This window comes from Aethalodelphis obliquidens, unplaced genomic scaffold (genome assembly GCF_003676395.1).
Source record: "Aethalodelphis obliquidens isolate GAN/ISIS:26980383/991018 unplaced genomic scaffold, ASM367639v1 scaffold53, whole genome shotgun sequence".
Classification (NCBI taxonomy): Eukaryota; Metazoa; Chordata; class Mammalia; order Artiodactyla; family Delphinidae; genus Aethalodelphis; species Aethalodelphis obliquidens.
In genome coordinates this window covers 11653089-11678857 of record NW_020837997.1, presented here as the reverse complement: position 1 = coordinate 11678857, position 25769 = coordinate 11653089, and the positions used below count along the sequence as shown (strand labels likewise).

Here is a 25769-nt window from a genome sequence, read left to right as displayed (position 1 = left end):
GACCCCAAATGGAATATACAATTTGATCTCATCAACATACAAACTCTGGTTCATATATACGTGCAGACACACCCAAGGCCAAGAACAGTTTCTTCTAGGGTCTGGGTACGAGCTGCCCTGCTCCATGCTTCTGTCCAGGGGCAGATGTGACTTTTATAACTGGGAGAAGGCGTTTGGCTTTGGAGGAAGGAGGACGCGTGGGCCTGCAGGGAAAGCCGCTTCTCGTGGGTGGCTGCCCACCCCCCATGTCATGGGATGCCCCTCTGGGTCCCGAGTGGGCCGGGGCCTGTGAGGGGCTCCTACCTTCTGGTGCTTGGACCCCCGGATGTGGGCAGCATAGGCCTCCGCCCCGGTGCAGGACACGGCACACAGGTCGCAGTGCAGCTGCGCCTGCACCCCTCGTGGGCTGCTGCTGGGCTGGATGCCCATATTCTGAGCCGCCTCTTTCTTTTTGTGCTTCTGCCCTTCCAGGTGCTCGCGGTAGGTCTGCCGGCAGAGAGCGAGGGCGGCCTGAGGGGGGTGTGTGCCCACCTGGCACCGCGCCTTCCCCGTCGCCGCAGTTCACGGGAGGCCTGATGTCCCCACCCCTCTGTTCACGGCCTCCTTTTAAAGCCCAGTCAACAGAGAGAAGACTCAGAAGCTTGGACTGAAAGACATAAGGTTGCCTTCTCTTTTGTTTTTTCTAAAAATCAATGAGTTTCTTCAGCAAGCATCCTCAAAGGAGCACACATTTAGTTTCAGGGGCTGCTTTTTAGAATCTGACCTCAGAAGCCAAGCAAGGATGCGTGCTACCGGAACGATGGGGGACACACTTCACTGTTAGAGCACTGCTCCCAAACCGCGGGGTCCACCTGGGGGAGGTGGCCACGAGGCACAGACCCACGCTTCCCGCACCGCGTGCCCGAGATGTCTGACAGCGTCTGGCACACGACTGAGCTCTCACGGGGCAGCCCTGACTTGTCTCTGGGAAGCCTTAAGATGAGGCAAAGTGGGGCTGCTAACCCAATGCCCTCTAACCATGCCAAAAGTCAACATTCCGCGCAATAGAAATGCCTCTGGAAAATACCAAAGGCACTGGTGACGTTGGCTGGCTCTGGGGGCAGGGACAGGAGTGGGAAGGGTGCTCTCGGAATGTAGAAATCTGTGGGGTTTTTTTTTTTGGCTGTGCCTCGTGGCATGTGGGATCTTAGTTCCCTGACCAGGGATTGAACCCATGCCCCCTGCAGTGGCAGCGCAGAGTCTTAACCACTGGACCGCCAGGGAAGTCCCAGGAATCTGTGTTTTTACCTAAGCCACAGAACACACACACACACACGCACGCACGCACGGACATGACGTAAAAGCCTGTGGGCCGGAGACAAGCCTGGAAGGATATACACCAAGGTGCCAACAGTAAACTACTTCAGAACACACTTCGCAGAGTCTGAGCCCGTAGAAAGAACAAATGTTCGCAGTTTATGCCATCCCAATGCCTGACTCTCCATCACAGACACGGACCGGATGTGGAATGAGAAAAAACCCAGAGGAGCATTAGAAGGAGGCCTGCTGGGCGCCCCGCGGCTCCTGAAGCCCACAGCTGCCCTGGCGGCCCCTCGCTTGGCCGGGACGGAGACCGCACCGCCAACTGTGCCGTCCTGGACTCAAAGACAGGTGCCCGGAAAAGAGGCAGAAGTGCTGCCCCCGCTGCGAGGAGGCCACACCAACCAAGTCCTTCCGATGCAGATGGAGGCCGTGTGTGGCTGCTTCCACGTTAACCGTGTCTCAAGTGGCGCTGGGTGGGCGCGGGAGGGGTGAGCAGGAAAGGGCAGCACGGGGACTCCGCAGAAGCACCTGGCATCTCGGTGGTGGAGGCGGATGTGCGAGCCTGGGCAGGTGATGAGCTCGCACGGAGCAGACCACACGCATGCACACATACGTGCACACAGGCATACACAGGTGCAAGTGAGACCAGTAAAACCTGGGACCTCTGACTCAGTGGACGGGTTCAAGGCCAACATGCCAGCTGTGATAGTGACTGTAGTTTGGCAAAACGTCAGCACTCGGGGTGCTGGGTGAGGGCACGTGGGCCTCTCCGCGGTGTTTCTTACAACCACCTGTGAAACCACCACTACCTCAATGAAAAGTCCAACGAACAAGCGCTGTTAACATTACAAAAAGCTGGGAACAACTGGAGCTGACATGTCTGCGTGCCAGATGCTATGCCGAGTGGTGACACGCTTGGGGAAACCCAGTCCCACAGGGAGACGAGGCTCAGAGAGGCCTCGACACCCACTCGGGTGATGCTCACGTGCCCACGCTCCGTCACACCCCACGGCCATGGGGAGCATCACACCCTTGCTCAACGTGATGCCACGAAGAGTCTAGAATCACAGGAGCAGACCTTGTATTGGACTAGTGAGAGGAACCAAGAATCCTCACGATGCAGCCCTGAGTGCGGGCCGCCCGGCCCTTGTCCCTCTGCCAGGGAAGTCTGGGCTGAATGAGGGTTCTGGGCTCCTCCCACACCTCTATAGCCTGCGATTTGGAGTTTCTGCATGCCTCCACGGTGCCAGCTTTCTCTCAGAGTACTAAGAACAAGACAAAGTCCACACGGGGTGTTTTGTGAGGACCAGCCCTAGCGTCTGATGATCTTTGCAGGGAGCGAGGTGGGTCACTTGCGAGCGTCGTTGGGGAGGTCCTTTGCTTAGACAGCAGTCCACTCGCCCGCACACGCACACGAACATGCTGCTTTTACCCGCCTGCGGCCCTGCCTACACGGCCCTGTCTGCACGGCCCTGCCTACACGGCCCTGTCTGCATGGCCCTGCCTGCACGGCCCTGTCTGCACGGCTCTGCCTGCACGGTCCTGTCTGCACGGCTCTGCCTACACGGCCCTGCCTGCACGGCTCTGCCTACACGGCCCTGCAGCAAAGGTGCACTGTGACCAGCCGCGCCTACCGGCCCTCGTGTCCAGGAGGGTGCGCTGAGGGCCTCCCTGCTGCAGATGGCCTCAGGGTGCAAGGCCACGCTTCTGCGGCCAACAACCAGCGCTGGGCCCGCTCTCGTGTCTTTCACAAGAACACCAGGCAGTTTTAAGGTTATGCTGATGCGCACTTGGCATTGCAAATTAATAACAGATCTCTTTTGAGCAGGCAACAACCCTGACCTCTGGCCGGTCATAGGGGGCAAGGGAGGGCTCTCCCACCTGTTGGGGCAGGAAGGTCTGGGGCCTGCCCAGCGTGGGGCGGGGGCGGCTGACCTGGGGACCAGCACAGCTGATCTTGCAGATGTCACAATAGTGAAGCGGGAGCTGCTTGGGGCCACCCCTGGGTTTCGGCAGCTTGGTGGCAACTGGTAGCTTCTTGGCAAAGCTGTCGGTGCAATGGGCACTGGGACTGCTTCCCGAGCCGCCCCACAGGGACGAGTCCACGGGCTTTGGGAGCGGGGGCGGCCGCATCTGTGGGAGGAGCAGCGGGGGGTAGTAAGGACTGACTGCTGAGTACGGGGATGTGTCATAGCCTGGGCAGCTTGGTCCTAAGAAGCGGAGAGAAAAATGAGAGGGGGAGATGGGTTGGTTTTGAGGAAAGGACCACATTTATTTCGGCTGCAAATAAAAGGAACAGCCTGCACTTGCACGCCTGCGGGGGAAACCACCATCTTACCAGTGTACGGGGCGGAGGCCGGGCCGAACGAGGATGAGGAAGGCAGCGTGGAGAGGGAGGAGGCCGCGGGCAGGGTGCTGCTCGCAGGGGGGTAGGTGGAGGTGGAGGGCGAAGTGCTGGCCAGCTTCCCCGCCTCGGCGGTGGGCACCTGCGGCAGGGGCTGAGCTTGGTTGTACCCAATGCCACCGTAGGCTCCTTGGGGCCCTGGAGAGCAAGCACAGCCTCTGCAGAGCCACTCCTGTGACACCGGGCCCAGGGAGCAGAGAAAGTGTGACCAACACGATGGCCCAGCTGCCAGGAGCTGGCACGGCCTGGGCGCAACTGGCTGTGAAGCCCGGGTGTCTGAGCCGCGCTGGAGGCCGGAGCCCCGGGCTCTCCCAATCTCTAAACTCCAAGTCTTCAGCAGAACCCACCTCCTTGGAAAACACTTCCAGCCCCACCTTCATCTCTCCCCCATCTCTCTGTCTGGGTCTCCCCGCCCCTCTCTCTCGCACACACAGGCCCATTGACTAGTGGAGACTTCGGGGCGTATCTGAGGGGACAGCCCTGAGACCCACGCTACCGCTGCACCTCCTGTGAACCTGACGTGCTTGAAACCTGACTTTCCTGGGGTCCCTCCCATGTAAGCGAGGCCCGTTTGCCCCCGCCCAGACCCTGCAGAGACCCACCCACCTGGTGGGCAGAGCGTGGCCGTGGCCATGGCTGGGAGCTGAGGCTGGCCAGCAGCAGGTGGCGGGTCCCGTTTGTTCTCGTAGCCACCAGCGGCTGTAGATGGTCCATAGCTGTAACTGTCCTGCAAGAGGGTTTCCATGGGGAACACAGAGCAGGAGAAAGGTGCTCAGGGTGGGGCAAAGCCCCCTCCTTGCCCCCTGCAAGGCCTGCATCCATGTGGTTCCCGAGCTCCTGCTCTGTACCAGCCTCTGTTTTGGGACCTGGGGACGCAGCGACCAGGGAGAGGGATGTGGCCTGCTCCCTCAAAACTGATGCTAATGTCTGAGAGAAAAAGTGCTCTGAGGAACATGCAACGGGACAAGGGCTGCCAGGGATGGCTCGGAGGAGGAGGCAAGCATGTGGAGACTGGGGACAAGGCTCCTGGCCAGGTTGGCAGGGAGCAGAGGCCCTGGTGGGGGTCAACGGGTGGGCTCGCAGGAGGCCCGGAAGCTGTTTGGAGCAGAGGACTGCGAGCACCAGGGAAGGGGTTGCGGGGGCAGGCGGGGCCGGGGGCGCCGGGAGGGGCTGGGGCAACAGGGAGCACGGCTGGATTCTGGTTCACAGGGAGATATGAGCTGTTACGTGGACCAGGGACTAACTGCATGGAGGTGAGGACGGAACCAAGAGGCCAGGAGGAGGCCCTGGGAGCAGGACAGGAACTCAGGATGGGAGGTTGGGAGAAGTCCCAGAGGTCCTGGGGAAGCAAAGGGGAGTAAAGGAGGGAGGGGACGGAGCCAAGTGGGTATGGCTTGGCCGAGCAAATCAGGAACAAACTGTGGGTGACAGAGGCTCAGGGGGTTGGGCCACATGGAGCGTGGGACGCCTTGGCGATTCCACGTGGAAACACAGCTGCCAGATCTGCGGTCCTAGAGCTTGGGGTCAGGAAGGGGGCATCGTCAGCACCGGAAAGGCCTGGGAAAGAGGGGAAAGTTCCATCCCCTCTAAGGGCAGGGATGGGAGCATCAGGAGGGTGATGGCCCGTCTGGATTGCGTTTTCAAGGAAGGACTGGTGCTGGGCAGAGAAAAGTCGGGCTGATACCTGGTAGGAGGGAGCCGTGGTGGCCGCCGGCACAGGCTCCTGTGGCTGGCCACCGTAACCGAGGTCCTGGCCGGGGTGGGGCTGGTACCCGCCGTACCTCGCTGGAGTGATGGGCCTGGGTGGCTGGGCGGCCTCGGGAAACGGGATCAAGGCAGGGCCCAGTCCAGGAGCAGGCTGCACGGCCAAGCTGGTTCCAGCAGCTGGGACGGGAAAAGTCATCGGAGGCTGGGCGCTAGAACCACAGATAAACAGACAACCCAGCAGCGTTAGACCCTGGCATTCGAGAACCTGCACTGAGCACAAAAATGCCATCTGACACTAGACATCAGCCACTTGGATGCCTCCAGTCCAAGACCTTTCTTCTGTGAGCGCAGGCGCCATTGGAAGCGCTTTTCATGAATTAACACAATCTCACAGCAACCCTGAGTGCTCGGAGCCAGCCTGGTCTTCATTTTCACAGTTGAGAAAAATCATGGAAGGTCGATTAACGCTAAACTAAGAACTCTTTACCTATAAGAACCAGCTCTTGCTTGTGGTTCGTTCTGCAGGAAGCCCAGAGCTGAGGCCTTTTGTCTGCCTCACGTCATCCCTACCTTCCTGCCCTTAGAGAAGGCACTGCCAGCTGCCTGTATGTCCATCTGTTGGTCTGTCCCCACTGTCTGGAGGATGAAACTCTGAGGACAAGTGACAAGTGCCGGATTCAGACCCAGATCTTTCTGATCCCCGCACTCCTCACTCCGCTAAATATCAGTCACCCAGTAGACAGTCCTCAAATGTAAAAGCCCGTCTGTCGCGGAAGGGTATCGGCAAAGAGTTTAGCCCAGTACCAGTAAGAATCATATAAGAAAGTTCCTACAACCCTCCTACGCTGTTGTTGGGAATGTACATTGGTGTAGCCACTATGGAAAACAGTATGGAAGTTCCTTAAAAAATAAAAATAGGTGGGAATTCCCTGGTGGTCAAGTGGTTAGGACTCAGCACTTTCACTGCCGAGGGCCAGGGTTCAACCCTTGGTCGGGGAACTAAGATCCCACAAGCTGCATGGAACGGCCAAAAACTTCAAAAATTAAAATAAATAAATAAAATAGAGCAACCGTACGATCCAGCAATCCCAATCCTGGATACATATCCAGAAAAGATGAAAACTCTAATTCAGAAAGATGTATGCACCCCAATGTTCACTGCAGCACTATTTACAATAACCAAGACATGGAAGCAACCTAAGCACCCATCGACAGAGGAATGGATAAAGAAGATGTGGTACATATATACAATGGAATATTACTCAGCCATAAAATAGAATGAAATATTGCCACTTGCAGCAACGTGGATGGACCTAGAGATTCTCATACTAAGTGAAGTGAGTTAAAGACAAATATTATATCACTTATATGTCAAATCTGAAAATAATACAAATGAACTTATTTACAAAACAGAAAGAGACACACAGACATAGTAAACAATCTTATGGTTACCAAAGGGGAGGGGAGGGAGGAATAAATTAGGAATATGGGATTAACAGGTACACACTACTATATGGAAAACAGATAAACAAGGGCCTACTGTAGAGCACAGGGAACCACATTTAGTATCTTATAATAACCTATAACGGAAAAGATCTTTAAAGAAAATACTGAATCACTTTGCTGTACACCTGAAACTAATACAATATTGTATATCAACTCTACTTCAATTTTTAAAAGAAGGAAGTTCCCGCAAACCCTGTAGGGCAGGGGTCCCCAACCCCCGGGCCACAGCCCAGTACTGGTCTGCGGGCTGTTAGGAACTGAGCCGCACAGCAGGGGGTGCACAGCGGGCAGGAGAGCGAGTGAAGCTTCATCTGCTACTCCCCGTCACTTGCATTATTGCCTGAACCATCCCCTCCACTCTGGCCATGGGAAATCTGTCTTCCACGAAACCGATCCCTGGTGCCAAAAAAGGTTGGGGACCACCGCCGCAGGGGATGAGGCAAGGCATGTGCGCAGCTCAGAGGCAGGCAGACCTGAGTATAGAGGGACGACGGCTGGCAGCACTTGTCCACTGGCACCTTCGCACACATTCTGGGCCGATGCTAGACTCACATGTGATGCTTGCAGTGTCATTCCTGCCCCCCAAAGTGGCTCACTGCCCAGTGGGGAGGGCCATGGAGAAATGGGGACAACTTGGGGGGGGTGTTATCCAGGCCATCCTGGGGGCTGAGGGACCCGCCAGGGAGACAGAAGCGTACTGCTGAGGGTCAAGCAGAGCCCGCTGCATCGGCCCTGCCCATCTCCTAGCCAGCATCTCTTCGTCCTCCTGGCAGCCAGAGGGGTCTGCTCAAAGCACAGACCTGACCACCTCTGCCTCCTGCTCAGAACCCTCCCAAGGCCCTCCGCCTCCATCCCCTCCCACACCTGCTCGCTCCCTTCCTCACCTCCTTCTGCAGCCCTTCCTGAGCCCCTGTTGGAGAGCAGCAGGGCCCTGTAACCCGTCATCCTGCCCCTCAATCTGCTTGATTTTCCCTCCCAGCACCGCCTGACGCAATCCTTCCACCAACACGAAGCCACAGGAACTGAGGTGGGTCCCAAGCTATTTGCCGGCACGACAGCGGCACCTGGCACATAGCAGGTGCTCAGGAAATATTAGTATGGCCTACAGTCAGGCATTTGGGAAATGGTGGGTGGGAGCAGCCCAATCACAGGTGGGGTCCTGGCCCGCCGGGGTCCCAGGGATCTTCTCCTCGCATCTTCACATGGTCTCCCTCTATGTGTGTCTATGTCCTAATCTCTTCTTCTTATAAGGACACCTGTCATATTGAATCAGGGCCGCCCTAATACCTCATTTTACCTTAATTATCTCTTTAAAGACCCCATCTCCTACAGTCACATTCTTTAGTTAGCAATGAAGCCCTAATCCCCAATACCTAACACCCAAATATGAATTTTAGGAGGACACAAGTCAGCCCATGACAGGGTCATTATTGTAACAAAACTCAAATGACATGAAAATCTTGATTACACAAACATCATTCATGCTGAACTGAAAGCACCTAGAATACATTTTACAGAATACATAATCATTTATGAATTAGTATGTTTTTATTTTATTTAAGACACCCAAACATCATCAGCCCATCACCAGAATGCCCAGACACGCACAGTAATGATAACCTTTGATGTTCTGACAACTGCAAACCTAGCATCACTCTTTTTTTTCTTCTTGGTCATTAGAAAGGTATATTTGTTAAGGTAGGTGGGACAGAACATACTGTATTTAACTTTTGCCAGTTTGGTCTATAATGTTGAAATATTTAGACATGGCATGCTGGCTTCCATTTGTACTTTTGCCCTGGGCCTCTCAAACTGTGAAGGTTATTCATTTGTTTGGCTGTATTTCATTTGCCTATTTTACTATTGGTAAGTAGTTATATTATATATCAGTTTCTATTGCAGAGTTAAAAATTACTTATGGTTACCAAAGGGGAGGGGAGGGAGGAATAAATTAGGAATATGGGATTAACAGGTACACACTACTATATGGAAAACAGATAAACAAGGGCCTACTGTAGAGCACAGGGAACCATATTTAGTATCTTATAATAACCTATAACGGAAAAGATCTTTAAAGAAAATACTGAATCACTTTGCTGTACACCTGAAACTAATACAATATTGTATATCAACTCTACTTCAATTTTTAAAAGAAGGAAGTTCCCGCAAACCCTGTAGGGCAGGGGTCCCCAACCCCCGGGCCACAGCCCAGTACTGGTCTGGGGGCTGTTAGGAACTGAGCCGCACAGCAGGGGGTCCAATAAATGTCAATTGGTACAGCCACTATGGAAAACAATATGAAGCTTCCTCAAAAAATTAAAAATAGAACTAGCATATGATCCAGCAATTCCACTTCTGGGGATTTTTCTGAAGAAAACAAAAACACTAATTCAAAAAGATTATGCACCCCTATGTTCACTGCAGCATTATTTACAAAAGCCAAGATATGGAATCAACCTTAGTGTCCATTGATAGATGAATGGATAAAGAAGATGGATAAAGGAGATATATATCCATTTGTCTAACGACGGATACTTAGGTACACACACACACACACACACACATATGTGTGCATGCACGTGTACTCGTGCACGATAGAATATTACTCAGCTGTAAAAAAAAAAGAATGATATCTTGCCATTTGTGACATGGATAGATCTACAGAGTATTATGCCGAGTGAAATAGGTCAGACAGAGAAAGACAAATACCACATGATCCCACTTATGTGAAGAATCTAAAAAATAAAACAAATGAGTAAACATAACAAAACAGAAACAGACTCATAGATACAGAGAATAAACTGGTGGTAGCCAGAAGGGAGGGGGTTGGGAGGATGAGTTAAATAGGTGAGGGATATTAAGAGGTACAAACTTCCAGTCCTTAAGTAAGTAAGTCTGAGGAATGTAATATACAGCACGGGGAATATAGTCAATAATATTGCAATAAATTTGCATGGTAGCAGATGATAACTGGACTTATCATGGTGATCATTTTGTAATGTATAAAAATATCAAATCACTATGTTACATACCTGAAATTAACAGAATGTTGTAAGTGATTATACTTCAATTTAAAAAATTACCCCCAACGATGTGGCTGCAAACAATAATAAATATTTACCATCTTCACAGATTCTGTCGGTCAGAATTTGAGAGTGGCGTGGATGGGCTCTGACTCAGAGTCTTTAAGACGTTGCCAATAAGAAGTCGACTAGGGGAATTCCCTGGCAGTCCAGTGGTTAAGACTCCATGCCCCCAATGCAGGGCACGAATTCAGTCCCTGGTCAGGGAACTAAGGTTCCCCATGCTGCACGGCACGGCAAAAAAAAAAAAAAGAAGAAGTAGTTGGCTAGGACAGCATCATCTGAAGGCTCGACTGGCGTAGTGAGGGTAGTGAGATCTGCTTCCAGGATGGCTCCTTAACATGGTTGGTGCTTTCCCAATGCTGCTTGAGTGTTCTTACAACATGGCGACCAGCTTCCCCCAGAATGAGAGATGCCAGAGAGAGAGAGAGAGGAAGGACCAGGTGGAAGCTATCCTTGTTATGAGCCTCAGACATCACATGGCATAACTTCTGCCACATTCTGCCTTAGAAGTGAACCACTAAATACACCCCACCCTCAAGGGGAGAGGATTAAGCACCATCTTTTGAAGGGAGGAGTGAATTTATTTATGGGAATATGGAATATGAATTCTCTTAATGAATACTGAATATGAGAATTTATGGCAATATTTTTAAACCACCACATGCTATTCCCCATTTTCTACTGTTACACATGTTCTACGTATGTTCTGTATATGCTTTCTTGTGCCAGCTTCCCCTCATGGCTTCTTGTCCAGCCTGGGTCCCACACGACCTGCTCCAAACAGGGCACAGCTGAGGAGAATGGGGTGAGGATGGCTGCCTCAGATCCATAAGGATTTAACCTAGAGCTGGGGCCACCTTCTCCTGAGTCACATGGGAGAGGTGTGGACCAACCCAAACTGGCAAGGAAAACGGATAGGATGGGCTTTGGGAGGACGATAAAAAGCCATGCCATTGAAGCCACTCAGAAGGCTCGACAAAGGGGTCTGAGCTGCCCAAGCTGCAAGGGCGGGAGTGCTGGAGTCCAAGTGTGAGCGCAGACCTGGAACTCTCTGGACTGAGCCCTGCTGCCTCTGCTGGGTAAGAGGCCATCAGCACTGCAGTGATGCTTTCCTTCTTGCCTGGCTTCCCAGCGTGCCAATGGCCTCCACCTCCAGAAGGGTATCTGCCCCCAGTCCTGAAGACCCAGCGCACCAAGTGGTGCCAACTGAGGGTGCTGAGGCAAAGTGTCTCCTGCGGTGGAGGGCAAGTCTTGTCCTTTAGCTGAGGGCCTGAGGGAGTAGAGATAAGCTTGGGGCTTTCTTCACCTGCTCCCGCAGTGACCCAGCTCAGGTCAAAAGTTGTGTCTCCATCTGGTGGGGGGCCCACCTAGGGAACCAGTGAGGCGGCCAGTTGTTGACCTTGTTCCAGGCCAGGAGATCAAACAGCCTGTTCTGTCTAGGGCAGGGTTTCTCGATCCTGGCAATGCTGACATTGCAGCCCGATCACTCTCTGTAGGGGACCATCCTGGGCACTTTGGGCTGTGGAACAGCATCCGTGGCCTCCACTCGCCCAATGCCAGAGGTGTCCCCAGTTCAAACAACCACAGATTTCCCCAGACACTGTCCGGGTGAGAACCACTGGTCTAGGACAAGCCCAATCCCAGGGCACCAGCTCTGAGTCCCCAGCTGCAGATGGGCAACGTCATGTGTTGGTTTACAGCTGGTCCAGACCCTACTCCAGAAGGATCACCGGGACACTGCGGGCTACCCTGTGACTCGGGATCAGGCTCGAGACAGCACGTTTGCGGGCGTAAACTAAGAATTCAGGACATGTTTTGGTTGTATACGACCCTGAGTAGTGATGCTTATGCACCCTGAGGTTTGAAGACCACTGAGCTAGATCAAAGTCAAGGACAAAAGGAGAGTCTGCTCACAGATGGCTGGGCGTCCAAGCCGTTTGATCTTGATGTAACTCAGTGGTGGGAGATCTCAGGTGTTCCCGTGCCCTGCAGGGTGACTCCTGTCAGTTTTATTACGAGGGCCTGCAAACGTCACAGCTGTGAGCAGACTGATTGGCTGTGAAGCGTACAGGGTCAGGGTAGATATCAGCTTTGAGTTTTATGTGGGATGCTGAAACGCCCTTGATCTAACCGGAGGTCACCCCTGCCCCCTTCTACTCAGATGACAGGATGAAGCACCTCTCCTGTGCAAACAGCTGAGACGCTGGGGGAGGGGCGGGGGAGATAGAGACACACCGTCTGGAAGAAGTATGGATGTGCTGACAGCCCAGCAGGCAGCAGGAGCCTCCCCCTCCAACCCAGAGCCTGAAAAGGCCTCACCTATGAAGAATACTGGGATTCCAGAGAGGGCTCAGATGCAGCCCCCTGGGCTGAGAGAAGGGCCTGGCACACACGTGGGAAAGGGAGAAGAGCACAGGGGCTGACAGGGGAATGGCCCTGTGTGCTGAGGGACAGAGGAGGGGTGGGTGACAGGAGGCTGGATGGTGGGCTCGGGACTCTGGGATGCCAGGCAGAATCCGAGTTTTATCCAGTAAGCAATCCGGAGTCACCACAGTATCTCAGGACAAGATCTGTCCTGTTTTAGGATGCTGAGGTGGTGCTGTGGACTGAGTTGTACCCGCCCCCCCTCAAATTCACATGAAGCCCTAACCCCAATAAGACTGTGTTTGGAGATAGAGCCTTTAAAGAATTAAATGAGGCCATAAGGGTGGGGTCCTAATCCTATAGGACTCGTATCCTTATGAGAAGAGACACCAGGGATGCCCACACAGAGGGAAGACCACACAGGGACACAGGAAGAAGGCAGCCATCTGCAGGCCAAGGAGAGAGGCCTCAGGAGAAACTAACCCTGCCAGCACCTGGATCTTGAACCTGCTTCCAGACTGTGACGAATACGTGCATTGTTTAGGCCACTCAGTCTGTGGTGTTTTGTTATGGCAGCTCGAGCAGACTAGACAGGTGGTGATGGCTGTAGAGGGGAGAAGCTGAGGGCAAAGCTGATAGGAGACACACAGAGGCCACTTCAGGTCACCTATGCAAATTTCAGCCAGGTCAGCTCCCGGTGGTCGAGGGCTTTGCAGACACCCAAAACGGGGCTTGCAAAGCAGTCAAGTAAACGTTTCATGACTATGGTCAAAGTGGTAGCTGTGACCCCAAAGGGAACAGTAGGCCCACCTGAGTAACTGCTCAGGGCAGCACAAAGCTGTTTGTGGTCCGGGAGGATGACGTGTTGCCTGGCTTTCATTTAGCTAAGCAAGCTCTGCGGAAGTGGAGCATGGATGCCCTCAAGCTGGGGAGGGTGCACGTGCCATGGGACTCGTGCCCTTCTCAGGAGAGGGCTCAGCACAGTGGAGCCCAGACGGAAGGGATAAAGGGAGAAATGGAAGGGATTTAAAAGAAGGCTAGGCCAAGTATGGCCACATCTGCCCACTGCCTGTTTTTTGCACAGCCCATGAGCAAAAAATGAATTTTGCATTTTTAAGTGGTTGGAGAAAGTTAAGAGAGTACTATTTCATGACACGTGAAAATTATACAAAACTCACATTTCAGTGTCAAAATATAAAGTTTTGATGGCACACAGCCATGCCCACCTGTTTATGTATTGCTTTCAGCCACTTTTGCCCTATAGTGGCCGAGCTCTGTAGCTGCAACAGACCCAGTGTAGCCCGCTGTTGTGGACTGAATGTTTGTGTCTCCCCAAAATTGTTATGTTGAACCCCTACCCCTCAATGTGATGGTGTTAGGAGGTGGGGTCTTTGGGAGGTAACTAGGATTAGATGAGGTCATGAGGGTGGGGCCCCCCGTGATGGGATGAGTACCCTTATAAAAGTCACAGGAGAGCTTGCCTCCCCACTCCGCTCTCCTCCAGGTGAGGACACAGTGAGAAGTCACCATTTGCAACCCAAAGAGGGTTCTCACCAGAACCCAACCCTGCCTGCACCCTGATCGCAGACCTCCAGAGGAATAAACTCCTGTTGCTTACAAGCCACCCAGTCTGTGGTACTTTCTCACAGCAGCCTGAACTAAGACACCCCTGGAATGGAAAATATTTACTCTCTGACCTTTTAGGAAAAGGCTTGCTGATCCCCAGCTTAAAACAGCCATGGTTTATTTTGTTCCTAACTCTGTAGGCTGGGCTGGGCTGCATCTGAGGTCAGCAGCAGGCAGCTCCACTTCTGGAGGGCAGCTGGCTGTCCAACGGGCACTGAAGCCCTCCTCCCTGTAGTATCTTCTCCTCCAGTGGTCCAGCTGGGGGCCCTTCATGTGGCAGGGTCCCCCAAGATGGAGAGGACGTGTGCAAAGGCTCTGGAGGTCTACGCTTAGAACAGGCATGAACAGGATTGGCAGCTCGAACAGATGTTACACCAGAATACCATAGATTGGGTGGCTTATAAACAACAGAAATTTCTCAGTTCTGGAGACTGGGAAGTCCAAGATGAAGGAACCAGCAGACCAGTATCTGGTGAGAGCCTGCGTCCCGGTTCATAGATAGCCATCTTCTCGCTGTGTCCTCAAATGGCACAAGGGGTAAGGGAGCTCTCTGAGGTCCCTTTCAAAGGGTACTAATCCCATTCACGAGGGACCCACCCTCATGAACTAATCACCTCCAAAAGGCCCCACCTCCTAATGCCATCAACTTGGGGGTTAGGTTTCAACATACGAATGGGGGGTGGGGGGTGTATAAACCTTCAGTCTATGGCAGTATCTCTTCCGCTGCAATCTACGGGCCAAGGAGGAGCACAAGGAAGCCCAGGCTTGAGGGCCAGGGAAATGGATGTATTGATAATTTCTAGATGGGAAGAGCTGCATGGTCACAGTGGAAAGGGCGTGGATATAAGAAGGAACAACATAAAGGACAGGGGTGTTTTGGCAAACAATCTACCACATCGAGGTTTTAGGAGCTGAGCTAGCCAAAAAATAGCTCATGGGAGCGACTCCTCAGGCATGGCCCATATGGTTGTCAAAGCCTAGGTAATCTAGAGCAGGGGTTCTCACCTGGGGTGATCCTGCCCCCAGGGGAAAGGGGGTGATATTGAGGACATCTGTGGTTGTCACTTTGGGGGGCTCCTGGCATCGAGTAGGTGGGGGCCAGGGATGCTGCTCCACACCCCATAGCGCCCAGGACGGCCTCACAGAGAACAATCTGAGAAACTCAGACCTGCAAGGTCTGGGTGCCCAGGGTTGGGGATCAGGGATTAGAGCCTAACATTTAAAGGTAGGGGGCAGGAAGGTGAGTCAGCAGCAGAGGCTGTCACTCCCGCCCAGGCTCCCTGCCCCAAGTCTGAAGGGAGAGTCCCCACACCTCTTCTCCGGTTCCCTTTGGTAAGAGGTCAATTTCTAATAGCCTTTTTCTGGGTCCTTTTACGAATGAGATGAAAGCTGTGACTTCCGGCCCTCTGTGACTCCCCGGAAATGGCACGGCTTTGCCGGTAATCACCTGGGGCCTCACAGGCCCCAGCTTAAGAATCTCTCCTTGAATGGGAGAGCAAAAAGCATTTGCTGAGACTAAAGCAAAGTTTACGTGCCCCTGTGTGGCGTGGCGTGTTCCCTTCTCTCGGAAAATGTAATAAATCCTCATTCAATGGCAAGACGGCCCCTGTCGTCAGTCACCTCCATGCATGAAAATCCTGCAGGCACAAATGAGACACTCCCTTAGAGCAAGGTTAAGAGAAGATGTTGAGGACGCGAGGGTTCTGCATGAGGACCAAGATCAAGATCAAGGAAGAGCTCACAGGGGTTTCAAGCTTAGGAACTGGGAGGAGAGCCACAGTCCAGCAGCTGGCATGGGAACAGGAGCCACACCACCTGGCTCCCAATCTTGGCTCTGGCTCACCGCGGGGCCTTGAGCAAGTCACTTCTTCTTTCCTCGTCTCAGTTTACTCACCTGTAAAATGGGAACACCTACCTCTCGGGATGTCGTGACAAACAAGAACTCATGTGCCACAGTGCCTCGCACAGGAGCTCACAACGCAGCCCAGAGTGGCCAGATCTTCCCATTTTAAACGATACCAGAAATCTTTGGAAAGTCTCCCAATTTTAAAATACTGGCACCTAACTCAAATATAGCAAGTAAAAAACCCACTGCACGGGCCGAAGAGAGCTGGTGTGATAATCAAACATGGTCTGCAGGCTACCAATTCTCAGCCCCAACCAAGAGCAAGGAGTTGGGAGTAGTTGTTGAAGAACAGAGTCACACATTTACTCTCAGTGAAGCCTCCCCTCAAGCAAGGGGCCTAAGCTTGTGCTGTTGCTGTCTGAAGTCACGTGCTGCTCACAGGGAGAGGGTGCCGCTGCACCACAAGGCCCAGGGCCGCTGTCCCCATGACAACAAGGGCCCGGTGAGTGCCGCCTGCCTGGCAGGGAGAAGAGCTGAGGCGGGAAGCTGGGGAGAAAGCACCGGCACCTGTTGGCTCAGGAAGAGTGGGACTGAAGCACATCTGTGTGACGCAGATTCACAAGTCCTGGCTGCCATCCTTGTCTTTGGGTCGCAGGATTTTTGGTCTGAATTTTGTTTTGGAGAGTCAGGCTTCTTTGGGTGCATCGTCTAGATAAGATTTGAGAATGCAAGGCTGGCAAGACCCATGGATATGAGCTTGTTCAGTGAGTCACCTAACTGATGGGGACACGGAGGCCCGGAGATGGAAGGGACGCGTCTGGGGAGGCCACATTCCCCGACCCAGGAAACTCTCTGGTACACGCTCTGCTTGCTCCTAAAAGGCCAATCGTAAGGACACATTGCACCTTGAGTGTAGACCTCACTTCAGAAGGGCGCATCTGAGGAATCTACAGGCAGGTGATGAAATGTCACAGGGATGGTCAGGAGGAAAGACAAGTCATTCTGGGTTTGCTGTAACAATGATCTCTGTTGCAGACTGCTTTCAAAGAATCATTCAGTGAGCACACAAACACAATCAAAACATTTAGAGTATGAGAAAAAAAAATCAAGTGCAAGAAAGATTTTTGTGGAATCACAGTGCTGAGAAACCTTACATAGTGCTTTCTTTTTAAATCATGGACTCTTCCTTCCAGGGCATAGCTCTTCACCCACTTATCTATCAACCCTCCTCCTAAGGACCCCCACCCCCACCCCAATGGCAGAAACTAAACCAGAAGGAGGGGTTAAACCTGAGTGCCTAGCACTTGGAAATCGCAACCTCAACGATCACCTACTTTGCAGTGCTATGGGGAGAAAACCTCGGCTCCGGCATCCTGATCTAGCTCAGTTTCCCAGGTGCGTCTGTGACTACTCACAGGGTTGAGGAACGTTCGGAGCTTAGACGGTGCACTGTGAAGGGTGATACCCAAGGCTAACATGCGCACTCAAGACATTCATCAGGGAGGATATTTTCAAACCAGTTTTATTGGCAGTAAGATCACATTTGTTATTTTGTGGGTACACGCATACATATACACCCAGAGAGATGACTTCATTTGGCACTTCAGTTCACAAGGGTTTTTTTTTTTTTTTTTTGCGGCACGCGGGCCTCTCACTGTTGTGGCCTCTCCCGCTGGCGGAGCACAGGCTCCGGACGCGCAGGCTCAGCGGCCATGGCTCACGGGCCCAGCCGCTCCGCAGCATGTGGGATCTTCCCGGACCGGGGCACGAACCCGTGTCCCCTGCATCGGCAGGCGGACTCTCAACCACTGCGCCACCAGGGAAGCCCCACAAGGGTTTTATTATTTTATTTTTATTTTTTGCGGTACACGGGCCTCTCACTGTTGTGGCCTCTCCCGTTGTGGAGCACAGGCTCCGGACGCGCAGGCTCAGCGGCTATGGCTCACGGGCCTAGCCGCTCCGCGGCATGTGGGATCTTCCCGGACCGGGGCACAAACCCGTGTCCCCTGCATCGGTAGGAGGACTCTCAACCACTGAGCCACCAGGGAAGCCCCCCACAAGGGTTTTATATTCAAAACATACAGCATACCATACATTCATTCCCATAACAATTCTGATTTTTCTAACAGAAGTTTTTTTTTTCCACGAAAGTCTTATATGCACTCTCCATGTTAAATATCCATTTCAGACCCAGGTACTCCCGGAAGACATCCTGGAAAGGGATCTGGTGAACTAAATCCTTGGGCTCTTGGGAAGATGATGGAGAATTTCATTCTCTTACGCCCATCTGCAGCCTTCTTTAAAATGTAGTCAGGAGTCTCCAGCTCCCAGTCAGGGCCAGCCTAGCTCCTCAAGACAGAGCCACTGGGCTGCTTGGTGTTCCCGAGGCAGGGATTCCAGAGACTCGTGATGGGAGTTTCCTGAGTGTTGAGGGTGAGCCATGTTCTGTTTGGCAGTGGAACTCCCAGAATTCTCTTCTGTCCTTCTGAAAAGGAACGTGGTGCTCACATGGAAGGTGGCTGCATAGTTAGCCCCGCTGGTCAGATGCTTAAGAATGCCATCTTGTTGATACATGCTGGTTAAGCTAAAGAGAAAGCATTATGTACACTCGCCCTCCCCAGGAGCAGTGCAAGTGAGAGGACGCCCAACCAGGATCAATACGGCCGTGCCTTTTTGCTGCCATGAACCAAATAGGTGAAATGCTGTTCTGGGCACAGAGAGGGCTCATCCGTGGTTCCAGCCCTCTCCTGCTGCTTTAAGGGGCAGAAAAACCTCCACAGCAACATCTATGCTGGTCTAGCGCATGGGCCTCTCGTGTCAACAGAGGGAGGTGGGACTAGACAGCCAGTGTGAGTTTCTCATAAGCAAGTACAACAGACGTCGAACCACCAACCCTGATTCAAGCAATGACATTCAAAATTTAAAAGAAGCCACTGGCTTTTTAAAAAACATTCATTCCGGGCTTCCCTGGTGGCGCAGTGGTTAAGCATCCGCCTGCTAATGCAGGGGACATGGGTTCCAGCCCTGGTCTGGGAAGATCCCACATGCCGCGGAGCAATTAAGCCCGTGCACCACAACTACTGAGCCCGTGTGACACAACTACTGAAGCCTGCGTGCCTGGAGCCTGTGCTCTCCAACAAGAGAAGCCACCGCAATGAGAAGCCCTCAGCAACTAGAGAAAGCCCGCGTACAGCCATGGAAGACACAACGCAGCCAATAAATAAATAAATAAAATCTATTTTAAAAACATTCATTCCAAGAGTCTTAGACATTATAGTTCTTTCTGTTCCCAGAGAGCAAAACTCACAAGGAGTTAACCTCAGTCAACAAAAGTGAGTTTCCAAACTACAAAGTGCTACAGAACCAAAGTGAAGTAATTCTCAATTCTTAGTCAACAGTTAATTTAAATATGCAAGCGGACAGTGATGTGCTGCAAATGCAACTTACCTCTGGGGGGAAAGAAAACCTGCCCAAAGCACAATATGTACCAAAAAAAAAAAGTCCCGTTCCCCCAAATATTAACAAATGAAGTTTCTAGCTAGAAAAGTCTGGCAAGCTTAGAATTACCCTCTAACGCAAGTATAAGAGAAAAGGACAGGCAGAGAATGTCAGTTCCCAGCTGGTGTACGGATATCACAGTACAAGGGACAGAACAAGGGAACAATTACCCACCAGTTAGACCTTGGGTGGTACCAAAAGCTTTTCCTACCAAGATTCTAGAATACCCTATGAGTAAAGAGCACACTTCAGATTTAAGGTGTCACAGACATACAAAAAAACAGAAGAAACAAGCAAAAAATCCCTGTGTTTTGTCAAAGCTTCCTAATTTTGTTTTGAATTAGACAGCGTTTCTCACCTTAGATGAATAAGCTATCTGAACAGCTCAGAGCCGTGATGAAGACAAAAACTGGTAGTATCTTCTTAACATACACGCAAAACCCCACGAGCTTCTTAATCGACTAAAACCAGTCAAAAAGGAGGGCTCCTCCTTCTAGCTGGAATACATACTATTACTTTTAATTATCAAATGTATCTATAATGTCTTCTACATTATCCTTCTGTGATTAAACTTTTAAGAACAGAAAGCAAGGTCATAAAGTGGAAACAGGTGTCATTTGGCTCACAGTCTGACTTTGGTTCTGGTATTTAAAATTTGGGGGATTTCACGTAGGACAGGGAATTGTGGGTTCTCTGGGAAACTGGGAAGACTTGCCACTCTGGGTTCAGTGCCACGTGTCAATGACAGGTGGGAGGGTGGGGTGCGCAGGCTGTTTTGATCCTCCCCTGACAGACCCTCTATCCTCTATCTTAGACGGTATTCACACATGTATGTGTCTGCTCCTTACAAGACCATCTGCAATTCCTGATCTGAAGGTTCACAAATTTTTGATCTACTAATAAAGAACGAATAAAGAATGAATATAAAATAATGAATATATAATATAGACTATAAAATAAGGAATGAATACGAGGTTTATAAATACCCTTTCTACACGTTTCCCTTACTTTTTAGGACTGCTCAGTTATTCATCCAGATCAATGGTCTTTGTCTCCTTACCTCCAAAACCACATAAGAAAACACCAATTACACTCACATGAAAAAAGAATTTTAAAGGATCATTTGAAAATGCTTTTAAATTTGATGTATTTGTTCTGATCATTCTAAATACACACATTGGTAGATCCAGACAAAAGACAAAATATAAAGTAAAACTTTTAAAAATTCAGAAACAGAATATGTTGAGGAAAAAAATCTCTATTCGGAATTAACTTATGCTCTGATGTTGGTGAGTTGACTTTTAGCTCTAAAATGGATAAAATGAAAATTCAAAGTCCACACTTCAAAAATTTTAAATGTACCTAATGTACGTGTGGTTGGAACACAGATAGTATAGTTCTGTCATTTGAAAGGTTTTCCTTAAAATATGCTGAAATCAGGTCTCGCCTGCAGTTGAGAGCCTTCCTGAGATGGGTCTTTAAGAAAACAACAGCAGGCACACTGTAAAAGGAGAACTCCTGTGCCTTGCTTTCCCAGGGTCCACCTCCAGTCAATCCCATCGGGGAGTACGCGGGAAGTGCTGCCGAGGTGCAATCATTGTCAGGACTGCTTCAAACTCAACTACAGGTTCCCACGAGCCCCACTCTCCTGCTTTTGGGTGTGGTGGCAGGTGCACCCAGTCCCTGAGGCAATGACACCAGATTCTCTTTGGCAGCTTGTGTTTCTGGGACCTAAGCTCAGGGGACAGACAGGCCTTGGAGGGTAACGTTCACTCTGGAAGGGCCTGGAGACCAGGGGGTCAGAGATGGGGTGCAGGCAACAGAGGCTGGCCTGGGTATGACCAGGACCATTCTGAATCTGGTCATAGCCATACCTGACAGGGCAGCGGTCTCCTACCTGGGTGGTGTTAATGGGTGATTTTTCATCTGGCAGCACTGGGGCTGCCTATGCTGCCCCCCATGGCTGACGTGGGCTCTGTTGCCTTTCCCAAGCTATCTGTTGCCTCTGGAAGAGATTATCGAGAGACATGGGTTGGGTTATCATTACCATCCCCATGACACTGGACCAGATACTTCCTCGGCCTCCCCACTCCAGAGCAAGTAATTTTGCAAGGTCTGAAGAATGCGGCCCTAAACCACAATCTGACTAGGACCCAAACGAAAGGGGCAGGATCCAGGTGACAGCGTAAAGAATGGCGGAACCCAGTCTCCGCCAGCAGGCCCCACTGCTGAGCGGCTGCATCAGGCTAGGTCTGCCACCATGAGCACCTCCCCAGGCTCGGGCATGCCCTACCATGGGGCAAAGGCACGGCCTGGGAGCCAGGCAGCCCTCATTCCTAGCCAGACACCACCACTCACCACCCTGGGGATCCTACACCAGTTACTGCACCCGAGCTTCGTTTCCTTATCAGCAAAATGGGTATCATTAATACCTAGCTCACGGGATTACTGTGAGGACTGGACGAGATATCAAGTGCTTGGGACTTATTCAATACAGAGAATCAGTAACCAGCACTTCATATTGTTATCCACCACTAACAGAGTTCGATGGGGTTCCAATCAGGCTTCCAACTTCCTGATATTCTCCAGATGAAGGAATTCGGCTATTAACATTTATGCCAAAAGCTTATTAAAATAGAACTTCTCCTGATGGGAAATCAAGTATTACACCAAAACCCAGTAGCTGTCTTATTTAGGTTTAACAAGGATGCAAAGGTAGAGGTAGCCAGCTACACTAGATGGGTGGTATTTTGACAAAACTGCTAGAAAAGGGAAATATTACAGTAGATCTGGCCCGCCTGTCACATTCCACCCCTGGGGACATCTACCGTACAGCTCTGAGCTCTCAATGCTTTCATTACCAACTCGACTTAACTCACACAGAACTCTGCTGGATTTCTTGAGCAGCTCTCAGCCTCACACCTGAAAACTGCATTCAGTGCTAATTAAACACACTGTCAGATTCAATTTTCCACATGGGATTAATCCTTAATTCTGAACACGTGCAGCACTAAGTCTAAAAAAGCTTTATGAGATTTAAAAGACCACCTAAAGTAAAATAAATGAAAATCATCATTATTTACAAGTAATTACAAACTTTTCTTATAACTTCATGAGTAAGTGTGCATCCGATTCTTACTGAACAACAATTTAAGAACAGTTCCAATTCCAACCCTATTTATGGATGACAATGTAAGGAATATTACTATCCAGGGCTATGGTTACCAATTTTAAAAGCCAAAAAAACCTATGCAAAATTCCTCTAAGAAATAAACTGTCGTCTTTGCTTTGGCAATCCATGAAATGGGCTTTGTAAATACTATTGTCCAGTATTTGTCCATAAAGTTGGTACTCACAAAATCTGTTACCTCATCAGTTTTTCCATGGCACATTATGTAAGAAATATATACTTTAAAAGCAGCTGAAGGTTTCAAGCAAAAGTTGTTTCCCCCAAAAGAGAATGTCTAGTTAACTTAAAACTATTCAGACAATGCAGATTATCTTGTTTCAAGGTTTTCTGAGACTAAAATTGATTTTGCTATGATTCCTATGGATTTTTTTTGTTTTTGTTTTTGCGGTACGTGGGCCTCTCACTGCTGTGGCCTCTCCCGTTGCGGAGCACAGGCTCCGGACGCGCAGGCTCAGCGGCCATGGCTCACGGGCCCAGCCGCTTCGCGGCATGTGGGGTCTTCCCGAACCGGAGCACGAACCCGTGTCCCCTGCATCGGCAGACGGACTCTCAACCACTGCGCCACCAGGGAAGCCCGATTCCTATGTTTTTGATTTAGTTAAATCTACTCTTTTCTCAAGGAATAACACACACCCTTGGGGACAATTCTAAAGACACTGACTAATTTGACATTCAGTTCGTGGTAGTTTAACATCCTTAGTCACATGTCTGTTTACTGTATCACCTAAGTCATCAGAATCCAGACAAGAGCTGTGCCAAAGTGTTTAAATACCTTAATTCAGGTAAATGACAAAAACATCTGCTGAAGGCCCGCAATTACCTGTTTTACGAGTTAAGTGCTCAAACTTCTCCTCTGGAAGGTAATCTTAATAGAAAACCTAACATTCAAGTGATTCTCCACATCTCACTAAATAATGCACTGGAGAAAGAGAGAAAAAAAGAGAAAGAGAAAGGAGAGAGAAAGGAAAGAAAGCATTGGCAGCAAGCAGGCAGAGGGGCAGAACATTTCCAAAAGGGTGTGGTCCCTGACAGCCTAGCCTAGTCCTGCTGCTGTAACTAAGCACTGGCAATAAGAATGCTCTACCACCAAGGATGACGGAAACAGGGAAGGATAACATAAAAATGTAACACTCTGTAGCCATTCTTTCCCTGACCAGCCAACACTACACCTTTCAGACCACTCTGGATACAGAAAGCAGGAAGAGCTCTCTCAAATTCCACAACCCCTGGTTCCAAGGCCTGACCGAACTCCTCCTGATTCCACAGGAAAGAACACAGCAGCACCACAACAACTGGGTTGAGGGAGGGGTGGACACTAACTTTCCACTAGTCTTACCTATTTTCAACGTGCTGAATGAGAGCATGAAACAATCCTAACAGGCCCGTGGTGCAGCAGGCACCTCTCGCTCAGTTATCTAAGGGGCAGTTTGAATCCAGTCTGTGAGAAACTGGCCCAGGAGGAGGTTCTGCCAGGCTACCAGTTGGCAAGTGACACCAGGGCAACAAAGGAAAGTGGGTAGGGGAGCACTTTCCCCCAGGGATGCCCGCTCTGCCTGCATCCCCGCCTGGGACCTGGTCTGGTGTGCCAGGTTAAAGGACTGAGACCACAGACAGGCTCCAAGGAGAAGCCCTGGAGAATGATGTGCGTGTGTACATTTGGGGTACAGACACACCCCATGTGTCTCTACCCACAGAGCCCTCCTTCCCCAGGCTGCTTCCCATCCCTGTCCACCCCCATCCCTGGCTCTTCCCTCGGCCCCTGTCTGCCAGTAGATCTTAAAACATCCAGTCGCCTCCTCCACTGAGTTTCCAGGTCCCTCTACCCTTCCTTACTGTTCTCCCTCCCCAGGAAGCCCCAGGTGCCCACTCTCCTATAGGGTCTCAGGACTTCGCTCAGGTCAAGACCGCTATGCCATCAAGTCTCTGCCCGCCCCTCCAGTCAGGCCTCTATCCCCCTCCCCCATGCCTCTGCCTCTCCCCCCGTCACCCTCCCAGGTCTCCGTGTTCTCTAACACCCCCTCCCCCCATCAGGGTTCTTACCTCCAAACCCCACAGCCCCCTGCCTGGCCAGGAACCCCTCCAGGGCTGTCTTCCCTCCCACCTCCACTCCGCTCTCCCTCGCCAAGGTCTCTGCTCCACCCTCTGCCCCGCCAGGTGCACTCCCAGATTTCTGTCTTCTCCCCACCCCCACCCCAAGTCAGGAAGCTTGACCTCCCCGCCCTCCGTCCTCGGCCCTTGCCCCTCCCCCAGTCCGGCCAGGTACCCTCCCAGGCTGCCCCACCCCTCGTCAGATCTCGGCGCCCCCTCAGGTCCATCCCCGCGACAAGCCCAGAACCCTCTACCACGTCAGGAGCCCCTCTGCTCTCCCCGACAGTTACAACTCGGGGCCGCGGCCTCCCCGGGGCCGGGGCAGCGCGGGCGGCGCGGGGCCATTACCTGTACTGCGAGCCGGCGCCCTGCGCGAAGCCGTAATAATTACTCGCCGCCATCTTGGCTTCTCCACAGTGCGCCCGCTGACCCGGAGACGCGAAGGGGCGGGGACGCAGGCGCGTGACGTCATCCGGCCCGCGCCCAGGCCTCGTGCCGCTTGCGCCCCGCCACGCGCCCCAGGCCCCGCCCCCCACGCGAAGCTTGCGCCTTCTTCCTAGTCTGCGCCTGGGGGCGTGTCTTTGCCTCGAGCCCGCCCCGCCGCAAGCCTCGCCCCTTGCTTGGAGCCCCCACCTTCCCTGTGAGCGCCCAGTATCCGGGGTCTTTGGCTCCACCCCCTCCTTCCCGCCAAGCCCCAGATCCGGCCCTCTCTGTTTCCGTTCAAGCCCCGCCCCTCGCCGCAAGCCCCGCCCCTTATCGGATTCCCCTCCTTCCCTTTAACCTCTCAGCTTGGGGGTTTCTAGGCTGGAAGTGATTTTCCTTTTTGTGCCCTTGGGTGGATTTGGTTGCCCCGCTGACCGTTTCTGGCTGGGTAAATGTGGCCCTACTGATACGGCCAAGTCCTGCTTGTCCCTTCAGCAGCCCCCTGGGTGCCAGTCTTTTCGTGGAGCCTTCTAAGGCTCCAGTACCTAAAATTCAGTGGCTCTAAATTAGTGCTTCTCAACTGGAGTGTTTTGCCCCCAGAGGAGAGTGAGCAGTGTCTGGGGACATCTGTGGTTGTCACGACTGGGGGTGCTCCTGGCATCAAGTGGATGGGGACCAGGGATGCTGCTCAATGCCCCACAGTTCCCAGGAGGGCCCCCACGACAGAGA

At 51.8% G+C, this 25769-nt stretch overlaps 1 protein-coding gene across 1 annotated transcript in view; it reads right to left on the bottom strand.

Annotated features, from left to right (window-relative positions):
• The window catches only part of ZFR2 (zinc finger RNA binding protein 2), a 43429-nt gene extending 18357 nt beyond the window's left edge, over positions 1 to 25072 (bottom strand). The window contains exons 1-6 of the mRNA XM_027085513.1: positions 24966 to 25072; positions 5391 to 5622; positions 4313 to 4433; positions 3641 to 3844; positions 3238 to 3512; positions 304 to 486 (exon numbers count right to left, since the gene is read on the bottom strand). Coding sequence (XP_026941314.1) covers positions 304 to 486; positions 3238 to 3512; positions 3641 to 3844; positions 4313 to 4433; positions 5391 to 5622; positions 24966 to 25018 — 1068 coding nt within the window. The 5' untranslated portion in view covers positions 25019 to 25072. The remainder of the gene's footprint in view (positions 1 to 303; positions 487 to 3237; positions 3513 to 3640; positions 3845 to 4312; positions 4434 to 5390; positions 5623 to 24965) is intronic.
• Between the last annotated feature and the right edge of the window lie 697 nt (positions 25073 to 25769).